The sequence below is a fragment of the Haliaeetus albicilla genome, chromosome 1 (assembly GCF_947461875.1).
Source record: "Haliaeetus albicilla chromosome 1, bHalAlb1.1, whole genome shotgun sequence".
NCBI classification, from domain to species: Eukaryota; Metazoa; Chordata; class Aves; order Accipitriformes; family Accipitridae; genus Haliaeetus; species Haliaeetus albicilla.
In genome coordinates this window covers 23,120,170-23,135,462 of record NC_091483.1, presented here as the reverse complement: position 1 = coordinate 23,135,462, position 15,293 = coordinate 23,120,170, and the positions used below count along the sequence as shown (strand labels likewise).

General features: G+C 44.2%; 1 protein-coding gene across 17 annotated transcripts in view; it reads right to left on the bottom strand.

The window, feature by feature from the left end:
- ADGRL3 (adhesion G protein-coupled receptor L3) overlaps positions 1 to 15,293 on the bottom strand; it is a 523,370-nt gene that overhangs the window by 24,360 nt on the left and 483,717 nt on the right. For all 17 annotated transcript variants that reach the window (XM_069782013.1, XM_069781919.1, XM_069782024.1 and 14 more), the window contains 3 exons: positions 13,786 to 13,954; positions 10,218 to 10,343; positions 7,474 to 7,570 (listed from right to left, as the gene is read on the bottom strand). In XM_069782013.1, the coding sequence (XP_069638114.1) occupies positions 7,474 to 7,570; positions 10,218 to 10,343; positions 13,786 to 13,954 (392 nt within the window). The remainder of the gene's footprint in view (positions 1 to 7,473; positions 7,571 to 10,217; positions 10,344 to 13,785; positions 13,955 to 15,293) is intronic.

Below are 15,293 nucleotides of genomic sequence, written 5' to 3'. Positions count from 1 at the left end.
CCATCTCCACCAGGAGCTCAGATTTAAACAGATGCACCTCTTGCTCCACACCACATCCCCGGTCACGCAGTGATGGCACTCACAGGAGCAAAGTGTCTGCAGGACACAGACACTTTTCTTTAGTCCAATTATTTCTGAACTGCTTAGTGCTCAGAAAAAAAACCCAACCAAAGTATTTTTATACCCAGGAATATTTTGGTGACTTCCCTCTAAGCATCTGCAGATGCATTTATGACCAAGGAAAGCAACCGCAGGTACCTTGGACATCTGCGCTGAATCTGCCTGCTCCAGTGCCACAACAGGAACAAGAATAAAAGAAAAAAAAGTGATCTGGCAAGCTTGAAAACATGTTTAAAAATTGCAGCGGTCATCACTAACGCTGCCTGCCAACTTGTATGTTCGTACAGCCACTACCTGCTGATTTAGAATGAAAAAATCCCTACACCATAAAACCATCTCTCTGAAAGATACGACATGAAAACTGACTGACTTCACAGGAGAAACTGGGGGACTGTTTGCTGCCAACTGTAAAAAGAAAACAAATGGAAAGAAAACAGAGAAAGTATTTATTCTCTAATATTTTTAAGCCACAAGAAGAGCCATTGGTGTTACTCAGAGCAAGTAAGAAGTGTTTAGACAGACTGTGATAGATCAGTTGATGGCGCCCTCTGAATATCCTGTCAAGATGAGTAGAGGCGTTTCCACATCTCCCAGAGCTTGGCTCCTTGCTATTTGTTTTATATGCAATATAAATTCAGCAGAAATCTGACTGTCACGCCGGTCACATCAATCCATCAAGGAGCGAACGAGCATCTTGAGAAAGACTGATGCATGACAACAGTAGCGCTTCCACGGTCCAAATTTCCACCCGCTCTCCGCTTTATCTAGGCATCGGCAGCAAAAGGTCAGCGTTGCAAATGGGCTACAATGAGCAGCAATTGTTCTTTGAAGTGTACCATGAATGGGGTTTGAGACACCCAGGGGAATCTTGATTTTCCTTTTTCCATTTTGCTCTTTCCCTTTCTTTCTTTTTTTCTCCTCATCTGCTTGTCTCTCCTTTTAATCACACGAAACTCTACCCTGTTTTCAGTGCTGTATTGCCAAGTTATGTCCAGACCATGGCACCCACCACCTCTGCAGACAGCTAAACCAAAGAATCTTCATCTTGCAACACTGAGACACATCCAGCAGCCCCCACCTCTGAGCAGAAAGGGAAGATTTGGGGAGAGAGACCCAAACCTGACTCACTGCAGTGCCCTACTGCTAACCCACAGCTCCCATCTTCTGGAGTGAGTCTCCTATTGAGAGAAAGAATTTCACCTTCTACTGTGTTTTCTATATAACTGCTTCTTAAAAATGCAGGATAATATGGCCACCTGAAGATAATTTAAAACTTCACCCAGCCTCCCTGCAACACATACAGTCGTCCCTGCTGAGTTAACAGTGCAGATACGATTTCAGCCTGCAAATCACAGCTTAATTATATTTTTGGGTGGGTGGGAGGAATTTGATGGGAGATTTCATTTAGGAAACAATCAGGTCTCGGTTGGGTTAGAAATCAGGATATTAATGTTCTTCATTTTAATTTTCCTCTCTGACTCAGATTCCCACTGTTTGAATTTGAGCTCAATTTGTTCTGTTCATTATGAAGAAATCCACATGAATTTGACATTAAACTGATTATCTCTGAAAACAGTAGCAATAATTTTCCGTTTTCCTGTGTACATTTCAGATTAAGTCTTTGTGGTTGATATAAAAACGCAGGGGAGAAATAATAAAGCAAAGGGAAATCAAGTATTTATTCTGGAGCGCTACTTAGAAGCTGAGACGTGCAATGACACTTATGCATTTGGGAAGAAAAAGTAAGGGGCAGGGACAAACAATAACCTCATTTCCATTTCCCATTCCAGCCCATTTGCGTGGGAACAAACAGGGAGTGAATATGGCTTTCCTAGCCAGGAATAATATCTGGCATGCCAATACTGGGGATCTTAGGGATTTGTGATGACTGTTTGATGGAGTTTGCTGGCAAGGGCGTGCTCCCTCATGAATGGACCCTTAGGGCCACAAGGATGAATTCACCGTCCTGCAGCTGCCAGAGGTCATGGGGTCCAATCCTGCACCAGCTGTCAGGGTCCTGATGACTCCAATAGGCCTTAGTGGCCCTGATGAGACCCACTGGGGACCCACACCCGCTGGCAGCCCTGGGCACCCAGTCCTTGCCTTGTGTCTGTCTCCTGGCTGGACCTTGGACCCGCGTTGTAGCCCAGTTTCCAGCCCTGTCTCTGTCAACACCTTCTGCTGCTCTGGGCTGGACCCTGGACCTAGTTCATCCCCTCACCTTGTCCAGAGCTGTGGATGGACCCTGCTACCAGCACCCAGCTGTGCCTGCTGGCTTAGGCCCCTGAAGGACCATGCCCTGTCAGTGAGAGCATGGCTTGTGCTTGATTTTCCCTCACCTCCCAGCTCTTCTCCCTCATGAAACAGCTCTGCTCTTACAGCTCCCTGATGTTTCTTGTCCTTCAGACAAGTGGAGCAGCAATGTAGACCTCCAAGAAATCCCTCCAGGAGACCTCCGTGGAGGAGGGTGTTCGGGCTGGTGTACAGTGCTTTGGGGGTGAAGGGATATAAAGTATATATGCATACAGCCAAAACACAAGAGGTGCACATACTCCTGTTTGTATAGCAAGATCGTTATTGGAATAAACTATTAAACTTGCTGTCTAGGTTGTAAGCTGAGACTCAAGAGCATTACAGCGGGAGTACAGCACTTGACCCAATGCAACAGACTTCTGGAGTAGTTTCTATTTTCAGAGAAATCTGGTGGCTTTACCCCTACCCCATTTATTTCCCCAAAGAGGGAAAAACCATTAAGATACAATAAGCATTTGCCACAACTGAAGATATAATTCCCCTTATCTGCTAACTTGAATGCATATACATAGGTCCATCAGTGCCTTTTCCTATAACAAAGCACTGCCTCATACCAGTGACAAACTCTGTCCCTGATGCTTTCCAGCCTCACCAAAACAAGGAACACTCCTTTCTTTAACAGATAACTCCAATTTTTTCTCTGGGGAAAAAAAAAAAAATCACCACCACCACCACCACCCCCCCCGCCCCAGCTTGAAAACCTGAAGGGTAATAAAGTATCATATAGTTCAGGATGTTTTTTTTTCTCTGCCAGCTGTCTCATATCCAAAGAGAGACTGTAATTACTGTATTACCTCTCACCTAAGACATGGATAAAAATAGGCTGGAGTCGCATGGCTGTTTCATGCTCTATGACTGCTTGTTTGCAAGGCTGCCTGAGCTATCCAAGTGCTTTTTGACAGTAATGCTCCAAAGGTGCAAACAGACCTGTCCCTCACGCTCCTGAGTTGGCCACTTGGATGTACCCAAAGTTCAGGCCCGTGCCGTACCATCAGAGCCCAGCAGTGCTCATGCTTACAGAGGTCCCCTGCAATCCAATCCTCTTGCCATTAGCACCGTGCTGAGAGACATCCCGATTTCTCTTGCTGGCTCCATCCATGGGTACAGCACTGGCCCATGATTAGATTACCAAAGCACAAGTATAGCAGACTTGGAATAACAGTAATGCTCTTAATTGCCTTTAATCTCTAGCTCTTTTTAAAAACTGTCCTTAGCCCAAGTACCAAAAAATCTGCTGTTACAACCAAGCAGCCATCTGCTCCCCTTTCTCCTTATGAACCTAACACAAAGGAAAAACTCTGTTGCTTTTCCTTCATACCTTCTACTTTCAAGCCTTCAAAGTAGTAAGTTTTAGCAAACAGTCCATCCTACATGCATGCACCCCTTTTGGTCCAGTTTTTCAGCATTGCATCCAAGTGCCTGTAACAAGACCACTTACACCAAACACCCTACAGGCAAAGGGAGACTTCCATTTTCTACTCACAAGGTGATCAGCTTGGTTCAGATTTTACAGCCCTGCAAGTTTTCAGCACTGGGAAAAGAAATGTAGAGCACAGGGTGGACGTGAAACAGATGGCAGAGCTATCCAGCCAGACTCATGGTGGGAAAAATTGGGCAAGGTTGCAGAGTGGGAGTGCAAGAACCAGGAATTCCCCTGGATCCTGAAACAGACTCCATGACCATGGGGTGGACTGGCATGCTCTTCATTTGACAGTAGAAGAGGAAATCCACGGCCAGTTTCTGTTCCCTTCCTCCTGATTTCAGTGGTATAACAACCCCAAATCCACACCATTACTAATCCATAATGAGCAGCAAGGGGAAAAGAAACCTGAAACATTTTGAACTAATCTGTAATTAGATGTTACCTTCAGGAAATATCTGAAATGGTTGTGTATATCTTAGGAGTCAAAAGTGAGTATAGCTTTCATTACAGAATCCATTATGTCAGGCAAGTTTGAGGTTATGCCTGAAATTCCTGGTATGATAAATGAGAATAAGAAAAATAACATTATGGCCAATTACTTTGGGGGGAGGGTAGGAGATAAGAGAGGATCTGGAGCTGAAAAAAGCCATAAGCAGTTTGGTATCTGCTAAATCAGAAAAAGACAGTTACATGTCTAAAGAAGGGAGGCACTAGCACAGACACCATATTCCAGACTGGTGCCCAGGAGCTTCATGGAGGAAGAAGAGGGGATGGTATGGTATAGAGAGATGCCTGTCATCATACAGGAATATGGATAGCTAGAGCAGTCTTGCCTGGGATGTTATCAAGCTGCAGGGGACTGCAAGTACTGTGAATGCGATCAGGGAAAAAAAAAAGGCTTAAAGGAGAAAGTACCCCAGTTGGAGGATGTCTCCCTGCTTTCTGCTCCCATGACAGAAACATGAAAACTCAGCACTGGTCCAGGACACGGAGCAGTGGAGTCAGGCCAGGACCTGGAGGATGGGGTGATTCTGGGGAGAAAGGATCATTTTCTCCCTGTTTTAGAAAGGGTCTGCTCTCTGCAGGCTCTGGGGAAAAAATACAGGCACACAAAGAATGTTTAATTCGGGATAACACAGATACTTTCATGCAAAAGGTCTCTAGGCTGGGAGGGCTGGAGAGGGACTTCTGAACAGGTATGTGAGCCTGTTGTATCAACCTTTGGCAGGGAAAGCTACTAACCATATAATTCAAGGCTCGCACTTGACTCCTCTGAGCTTTTATTGCACACTTGTAAATAAAACATTAATGAAACAGCTCCTTTAAAGCTTGATATATATTAAAATATTAAGAGGAAGACAAGAACTGTGAAAACCGCACTGCCCCACTGGTCTGTTCAGGCTGCAGCTCTCTCTAGAGAGATTGAAGAAACATCTTATGCTCTATGCAAAGCCCTACGACCACAAATGTTTCTTTTCAGCTGGAATAAACAGGATAAAGTGTGAAATATCTGGGGCCCCATGCAGTTTGGGTTACTGTTGATGTCAGGTGTATTTTCCTAGCAGAAGTGACCACCCACTGCTTTGGAGATACTAACTCCCAAAGAAATGTTTTAACCTCCATTTTGCAGATACGTCTGTCTATGAGAAAAGAAAAAAAACGACAACAAATACTGTGCCTGCCTGCGTGAAAAAGAGGGAGGATGCCCCGTATAATAGTACAACTTATTCAAGTCAGTTAAGTGTCCCACCTAAAAGGCTTCCCTTCCAAGACAGTTATCAGCCTGCTTCTGTAGTCAGCGGAAAGATTCAGGCCCTTCGGGTGATTCATCTCATCCAGTGTTACACAAGGAAAATAGCTGGATGAAATCTGCTTTGAAGATGCCTCCCTTGACAGTTCATTTCCCAACTGACCTTTAAATAACAGGCACATCTAGTAACAGGCTCTCGCCACACTGAGATGAAGATTGCCCACTTGAAACCGCTTCACAGCTTCCCCAATTTATGGTCATACTCCCTTCTTTGCATGGAAAAAAAAAACCCTGAACTGAAAAAGGAGAGATGCCTTTCTTTTGCTGACAAGCCCAGAAGATCCTGTTTACTAAAGCATTGCCCTTTGTAGCCTTGGCTGCATCGGCGAGGAAGTCAACTTCTGCGCTAACTAAAGCAGTGAGCATTTCATGCACAACACATTTTGGTTTGCAGCTGAGATGGAGCGATGGATGGCCAAGGGAAACAGTGGTTCTTGCTGTAACCTTTGTGCGATAACCGATCGCCCTGTAAATTAGCCGTGGAGAAGTCTGGCTGTAGCTCTCCAGTCTTTGATGCAAAGCCAGAGAGAGACGTGAGGGCAATGCATGTGGATACATCAGGCATTTGCAGTAACGGCATCTTATAGCCATCTTTATTAATGAACCTTCAGTGTAAAGTGAAAATATCCTGGCACAAAAACCACCAGAGTGGGTGGAGGGGGAAAAGTACATCTCCATGTTAACTACACTGTCTTCCCCTTGGCACTGATTTGGGTGATATATATAATGTTCAGAGAACTGAATCATATACCTCTAGTTCCCCAGCACTCAGTAGTCAATATTACTCACAGCACAGTCAAAATCCTTCAAGCCTATCCTCAGGCAAAACTCACCCTAAAATCAGTAGGAACTCTGGGTGAATAAAGACTGAATAAGAACCAAAGTCCCAACTCAATTATCAATTGAGCTTTGCAGTCTAACCATCAGGACTGGAAATAACTTCTGATTTTCACCATCATGAGAGAACAGCTGGGCCCAGTAATCCCAATTCTACCCCCTCTTAATTCCAGCATCAACTGGGCAGATAGACAAAACAGAATTTGGCATCTGGTTGCTCAAGGCTAAGCCATAAAGTAATTGTACTGGAAGAGAAAGAAACCAATCTCTGAGGCTCTTTTTCTGGTATACCCTTACCATCATTTTCCTGCAACTCCCTGAAAAAGACTTTTTTTTAAAAAAGCTGTTCAGATTTCCTCCTGTGCCAGGCACCACATTTTGTTTGGCATATACGTTTCTGATAGCCTTTCCTCCGCAGATGTCTATAAAGTTCACATCAGTCAGTTCTTCAAACTAGGTATATTAACATCAACGCAGACAATTTTGTTCCAAGCACAGTTTTTTCTTACGTCTATGCTCTGCTGTTCATTTTTGCTTCTGTAAAGATGACAGTATTGCTACATACCCAGGACAATCAGGACTCCTGTGATGCTTAACACAGGCTGTACAGTGCCATAACGGCCCATTTTCACCATCAGCAATGAGGCCTGATACCACAGCAGCTTCTGGCACTAGCAGTTTGCTGAGGGAAAAGGGAGATTTCTTTTCAACTTCATTTCATTTATCTTTTTTGCTTTTCCTAACTCCCTTCCAGAAATGACAATTCTGGAAAATGCATGTGTAAAAATAAAGAAAGAAAAGGAAAAAAGGGCAACAACCATCACAAAACCTCCTCCCAGTTATCATTGTAACATTTCTTATGTGGGAGTCCAGTGCCGTTCAAGGGGAGGGGGGGAAGGAAAGGGGCAACACATTTCAGACTCCTTAAAGCCATCACAAGTTAGAGATATGAAAAACAGTTTATAATTACCTCTGTTGAGTGAAGCTGAACTGTTTATATCTCCAGTAATAAAGGAGGACTCGGACTGCTTTCGAACTGTGTCATTCCACATCCTACGAATCCGGCTCTGAAGAGGGATTGAACCACAGCAGGTAATGAATTTTTAGCAGCTGCAGATAGGTTTCTTTGTGGCTCACTAAAGATGGCTATTGGCATGTCTAGCTCAGGATGAGACTTGTTTCTAGCCAACTGTAAGCAAGCGGTTGCTGTTTTGCTATAACCTGCCTCGTGCATGCCAGACCCTGCCTGCCTAACTTCGTAACACAAACGCCTATCTCAAAGAAGTAGTGCACAATTGGATTGCTTACATCTTATTTTAAAAAAGCAATAGAAGTCACATACAAGAGCAACCCAGACCTGTGCGAGCTACAGAGTTACCAATACAGCACCAAATAATGGAAAAATAACTTACACACAGAAGCACGCATGCTTCCTGTACTATCTGAGGTAGCCTGGGTCTTACTTTTTGTGAAGTGTAACAGAAGCCTTGATCTGTGTCTTGGTGTCCCTGAATGAACAGAAGCATTCTATAGCTACTACCCATCTTGGGGAATATTTGGGGAAAAAAAAATCCCCCACAAATGAATGAACTTTGTTCACCTACTGAAAAATCTGTGATGGTTTTGCCATCTGTGGTATAGCTTCTGCTGCCGGGGAAAAAGTTTCTTGAATATGTTGGCCTTCTGTTTTGTTTCTCAAATATGCTGTGGAGTATCTACCTCTGTTGCTTTTATGACACTGTCTTGCTCCTCCCCAACTAGACCTTGCAAAAGATCAAAAAATCAGCCAATACACATCGTGCGAGCAGTTCAGCCACAATCCATGTACGAAGATGACTGGGGAGCCCACGTGTCCAGGAGAAACTCCCTCACCTCACCTCTCATAGTATGACGAACATTTCCCACGGCTGCGTGAAAGTGGTGCTAGGCAGCGTGGGGGATCAGGAAGGCTGGTTCCCACTGTGACAGACCATGTTTTTCCTAATTGCTAAAAAACCAGTGCTTCCTGTAGTGGGATCTTAGCCATGTGAGATCTTCCAGGGCTTGCTCATGTGGTCACAGCTGAAAAGGGCCTCCTAGTCTACTCATTAACTATGTAGTAATGGGATCTCCTTATCATGCATTAGCCCTCTATAAATGGAAGCACAATGTGACACGAAGCCCATGCACTTTTACAGCAATTATTTTTCACCTGGGCACTTAATCCATTGTATTTCTCTGACATGATCCATTGTGGATTAATTATTCTGCTTCCTAAGTGCTTTTCAGAGAAAAAAAGGATCTTAGGAATTTTCTTCCTCGTGGACTTCTCCATTTGAAAGTTAGGAGTCAGATGCTTTCAACAACTCTGATCTCCATCCGCTCTCCATCAGCTGTGTGAGGTTTTTCCTGCCTACGATAGGTCTCAGGCACTTCCATCCTTCCAAGGACAAGCTTCTGCAGGCGATATAATCCTCTTTTGTACCTCAAACCTTGCCTGCCCTGAGGAGACTGCGGCCAGGAGACTCAGTTCACCCTCAAAAGGGATTGTTTTCTTGTGCTGAGACTGCCAAGAGGAAGGGCCCATTAAAGTCAACTCTTCACAGAGAGGAGGGCATCTACCCAGTAGCTAACTTATGTAAAACCAAAGGCTTTCAAATCTGGCACTTAAGTGTTGCTGGATATAGTGAGTTTTGGACATTATTGATTACTGTGGGATTTGATGGCCTACTGGAGAGAGTCTCCATATTCTATTGCTGTTATTTGCCCTGCATAACATCCAGACCTATGTAAATGCCAAAGTGGAGCTCTTGGATGACATCTCGGAAACCGTTGAAAATAAGTAATAATTTGCTCCAAGACATAAATTGCAAATTAGGTTTTCCTGGGAGGTTATAAACTGTTACTCACTGCATGTCTTTCATAATTTAATAGTGGAACTGTCATGTATAATTACTTCCATTAGTAATACTGAATAAATTTGTGTTTGGTTTCTATTGATTAAGAAGTAAGCTTCTTCATTTTATGAACTGTTCATCCATAAATCTGCATCTGTACGTACAACTTAGCTTCAAAATTGGTAAGTGCACAAACTATACAAAACCTGAATTTTCAGGTGACCAAAGTGTAACAAAGCCAGTAACTTAATAAGATAACCTGACCCCAACGGATTCTCCTAAAAGGTCTATAACCTAAGGCAAATTGAGTGAGGCAAGGAATTGATCAAACCACCGAATGCCAGAAAGCAAGCCCTTTCACTATGAAGGCTATTGCAAGACTCTTCCAGTCTTTTTTTAGCAAGAAAAATACTTGGTTGTTATGGCACCATTCCTATACATGGCAATTGCGGTGACAACAACCTTCAGCTCGTGATTAAAGGACATACTAGGATGCAGCATAGCTGACAAAATGCTCCCAGCTCCTGATTCCCATTGAGAGCAAGCAGGACAGCTCAGGTGATGGCCACCCACCTGTCTCTGAAACACAAATTTGGGCTTTTTATTCTCATCACAAGTATTTAGAAAGTTCTTGGAGAGGCACTAATTGCCATCACATCCCAAGGGAAGCCACCGTGTTGAATTCAGGTCCATGAGGGAGGGAAATCTCTGTGGGTGCACTGGGGAGAGCCCTGAGGCAGCTCCTTGGGCCAAGAGGAGCTTCCCTCCCAGGATAGTCACGAAGGGGATTGGCACAACAGTGCAAAGCACTGGGACATGGGCAAGAAGCATGGGTTACCTGTGAGCCTGTGGAATATCTTCCAGGTGTCCGTGACCCCGAGGTTTTTCCTGAGCCAATAGAGCTCTCTGTACTTTTCCCACTACAGCAATGCGTGCGCAGGCATTTTCCATACTCTTTACGTACCTAGGCAAGGAAAGAGCAACATCAGTTAGCAGGCAGCTCCTTCTCCAACCCACCGCCTTCTGATTTTCAACACAGCCCCTGATTTTTCCTCAGTGGTTCATTAAAATGATAGCTGTTGCAGTACACAGGGAAGAAGCCTATTGCACCTTGCAGCTGAATGCTCTTGATACGTGAGCTCACCGTTTATGATGGCGTAAGGGACTGCTTTTATGCAGCAAAGCTGCTCGTTGACACCAGTCGGTTGTAGCTTCCTCTGAGGCGCATCAAAGGAGCACAGGAGAAACTACAGATACACTATTTATGACTGAAAATTAATATCCTCATAGATTTGATATAAACTAGCATATTGGCTCATGAAGGTACTAAAAGTTATTGCTTCTGGCAGGGGACTAAGAAAAAAAATTCCAAAAGAAAAATATAAGAGCTATTGATTTTTTAATTTTTTTTTTTAATTATTTCTTGCAGTCAAATTGAAACTCGAGGAAACTGTAGAGCCAGCAGCCCTAGAGATTATATTCCCAGTGCACAGGAGTGGCTGGAGCCTGCTTTCCCACAGCACCATGCAAGTCAGTCATGTTTTAAATGGGAATCACAGTCAAACCGGGCCAACTCCTTGCCTGAAGTAAAGCTGTGGCACCTCCTTTGCTTCAGGGGAACTATGCTGACTTGTGCCAGGGCAGGATCTAAGTTTTGACTGAGCTTCAGGTGTGACTTTTTATGGGCAGCAATACCCAGAAACTAGATGGGACAAGACTGAAAATGAGCAGACTGTACTGAAAAGCCAAAAGCAGGTCATGTTGCCCACTGACAAAAAAAGAGGCCAGAAAAACCCATGCATGTCCAAAACACCAGTTGAGGTTCCTTGGAGCATGCGGTTGGCCATGAAAATTTGCCAGACTATCTATGAGCATTTCAAGACTCTGTGAAACAACTGTTTAAATAGCAAATTACAGCTTTTTCATTAGGCTCTTCCTTAAGCGCTTGAGACGAACACAATACCACGAGTGCCCAATATGCTCGAGTGCCTAATCAATCCTTTGCTGAGAGAAAATAATTCAATTGCTTTAATTAGCCACCCACTGCTTGCTTCTCTGCAGCTTTTCGCTGATTTTCTAGTCCATGATAGATAGGAAAGGAAAGGATTTCTTTTCTTTTTTTTCCTCTCAAATAATTCCTCCCTCAGCTCTTGGGTCAGAAAGATGCATCCACCCCACAGCAAGGTACCAGCTGCATTCTCCTTCCCTCTATGCAGCCATAAATCAGGAGCGATCCCACAGTCATCAGTGATGGTTTAAGGGTGTAGACTGGCTTGAGACAGAAAAGAGAACGTTTCTTGTATGCCGAGTGAGCACCCTGACAGCCACGGAGGCTGCGGTGCTGTGCTGGGATGCTGGGTTAGGGACTAACCGTTTGCAAGGTGCATTAGAGGCAAGAGGATGGACCAGTGAGAATGGTGCCGAAATTCCAACTCCTTGTCAAAGAGGCACCTGCAGGTTTAATTAGTGACGGTGATGCTTCCTACATTCTTATTATGATCTTGCCTGGAAACTTTCTTGCTGAAAGTTTTTGTACCATTAGCAGGCAGTTGCATCTTGAAGCTTTTAAGCTTTTTAAGATGCACAAATTTGAGATGAAATGACAAGGACATAACTCGGAACCCCAGAAGTCTTCCTTTGGTTTCAAGAATGACATTTTCGCACAGTTCTGCAGATCCTTCCAGTGGCATCTCTCGCAGAGCTCACTTGCTACGATGAATTTTGCTTACATTTTCATAGGTCAGATCTCCCTTCCCTGCATAGGAAAATGCGGGTAACACAGGAGCAAGCCTGGGACTCTCGGATGGAGAACAGACCTCAACATGGCCCTGACTTTACCCAGTAAACCATTTCACCAAAAGCCACTGGTTGCACTGAGAAACTGGGATCCAGATGTATCCATTTATAAACTCTTCCCTACATTTGTATGTTTGTATGTTTCAGCTGGGATAGAGTTAATTGTCTTCCTAGTAGCTGGTACAGTGCTATGTTTTTGAGTTAGGTATGAGAAGAATGTTGATAACACTGATGTTTTCAGTTGTTGCTAAGTAGTGTTTAGTCTAAAGTCAAGGATTTTTCAGCTTCTGATGCCCAGCCAGCAACAAGGCTGGAGGGGCACAAGAAGTTGGGAGGGGACACGGCCAGGGCAGCTGACCCAAACTGGCCAAAGGGGTATTCCAGACCATGTGACATCATGCCTGGTATATAAACTGGGGGGAGTGGGGGCAGGGGGACCACCACTCAGGCACTGGCTGGGCATCAGTCGGCAGGTGGTGAGCAATTGCATTGTGCATCACTTGTATATTCCAATCCTTTTATTATTACTATTGTCATTTTATTAGTGTTATCATTATTAGTTTCTTCTTTTCTGTTCTATTACACCGTTCTTATCTCAACCCACGAGTTTTACTTCTTTTTCCTGATTCTCTCCCACATCCCACTGGGTAGTGGGGGAAGTGAGTGAGTGGCTGCGTGGTGCTTAGTTGCTGGCTGGGGCTAAAGCATGACAATATTGGATAAAGAAACTGCCCTTTGAAACCAAGATGTACATAAAAAATTATCAGCAGACATGCACAGAATTCAAGAACTCTGTAACTACTGAATTTCAGTGGAGAATAAAATGGTTCTTAAAAATATTTATTACTGATTGTCAGAGGCTGTAAGTTTGATCTACATATGCACACAGAGATTTTTATTTTGATTTTTTTTTCCCCAGAGTTTACTTAAGTTACTCCACTGTTATCTTGCAAATGTTAATTGGGGCATACTTCAAGTTCCACCAAGAAGCACTTAGTGTGTGCTTGCTTTGAGGAAGATTTCCAAAAGCCCACCAAGGACCAAAGCAATACAAAGGCTAATGAACTGTTGCAGAGCACAGGTCGTTCAGTTCTTAAAAAAGCAGGGGAAGCAGCCCCTGCTACGTACCATCAACCCATATATGCTGTTACAGAAGGGGGTGATTTCTTGCAGGGACTGCAAATGAGGATGTAAAGCTCCATTGTGCTGCGTGCGCTCAGTCACGCGAGGACCCTCTGGATGCTCGTGGAGTCGCTCCCACCTCACACTGGCATATGGGAAAGGAGAACCTGGCCGATAGGAGGCAAAGCCTTTTTACAGGTTTGCTACCCTAAAGCCCTGCAAACTGTCAGCTGCCTCTTCCCTTGCCTGTGATGCGCTCCTTGTCGCCAGCGCCCCAGCTGCTGAAATGCCACTGCCACATATCTTCGTTATCACCTAATTCCCCCGCATCTTGCTGGTTTCCAGTCTAAATACCACCCTTATTAGGTGCACGGAGATAAATCTGCGTGAGACGAATTCAGGGCACACAGATGATGTCATGCTGCAGTTGTTAGGCAACAAAACACCCTGTTACCACCTCTTTTGCCGCTGGGAACTGTCTGTCTTACCTTTTTCTGGAGGACACAATGGAAAATGAATATAAACATTCCCTGCAGAGAATTGAATATGGTGAAGAGATACGCCATGATGACTGTGCTTTCATTAATATACATGAGTCCGAATGCCCAGGTCAGTCCTAATAGGCAGAGCAGGGCTATTGCACCTATAACCCAGGACCTGTTAGGAGAAACAAAACAAAAAAAAAAAAAAAAAAGGGATTGATTTTTTCATCTACAAAAGAAGGCACACATCTACAAGCAGGAAGACTTTGCCTGTGGTTTTAGCAAAAAGAAAACAGCATATCAAAATGAGTCGTAGGGAGTTTTGTCTTCAAGCTGGATGCAGTTTACAAATCTTCAAGCTTGAGGAAATACATGGAAATGGAAATGTTATAAGCATAGAAATTTATCATAACCAAAGCATATTTCCTTTTTTTTTTAATATGTAAAAGCAGTGTGTATGTAAATGACATGTAGATGCTATTTTTGCAAATGGCAGGAAAAGAAAATAAACCAACCAAAACAACAACTCTAAATGTCACTTTTTTAGCATCCACTGGTTTCACCGGGGCAGAAGTGCCAGCTGGATTAGCTTCTTTACGCTTAACACCAAGACACATGTATTGCTGCATTTTAGCTAGTCTCCCATATGCCTGTAAGCCAGATAAACAACTACAAGCAGGTGGGCAAGCCCTCACTGCTTGCCAGATCGGCTCCGCACAAGGAGGCTCTCTGCAATGCTGCTTCACTCTTCTTCCACCCTGTGATGAGGGGAAATATATATACATGTATAGGCGCTCACACACCACATTTGCTAAAACAGTAGCTGCTGCCACACTTCTGCTTGGAGAAAAGGAGGGGCAATCCTTCTTCACATTGGCTGCAAAACTAAGAGTATCGCTTGCTCCACCCTGGGAGGGAAGCAGAAGTAGGGGTGCAGCCACTGCTTGGTCCCAGATGTTGTTCAAGCAAATATGGGTTTCTGCTTGCTTTCTCCCAGCACCCTTCTGCTTGGACAGACAGAGCTGGGGACATGGGACGGCTGCTGCATGTTATTTTTTTCAGTGCACTGTCAGGAAAGCTGGAAGCTCTGCTGGGATAGCAGGAGAAGTATTCCATGTCACCCTGCTAAATAACATTTAGTCACCTGCTAAATTAACTTCTCAGACACTGATCTTCCAATACCAGGACATGAGATGAAGTGTGACAAGCAGGATAGGAACTGGATCCTGCTCCTAGGCATCTCCCTAGTTTCCACATGCTAAATTACCTACAACTTTAAAGGGATTGCTGCTGCACAGGGGAGGGAGTTAACTTCTAGCTGGGGAGCACAGCAGGAAGCGCATAGCAAGCAGCACTGTGAGCATCCCTTTGCTCTTTCTCCCTCAAGGCCTTGTTTTTCTTCTGTCTTCCCCTGCTATCGTTAGGCGGAACATCATAAAAGTGAATGCAATGATACCCAATCTTTGCACCCCTTCCTCACTGTTTAACGCTTTGGTTCCCCAAAGCAGACAAGC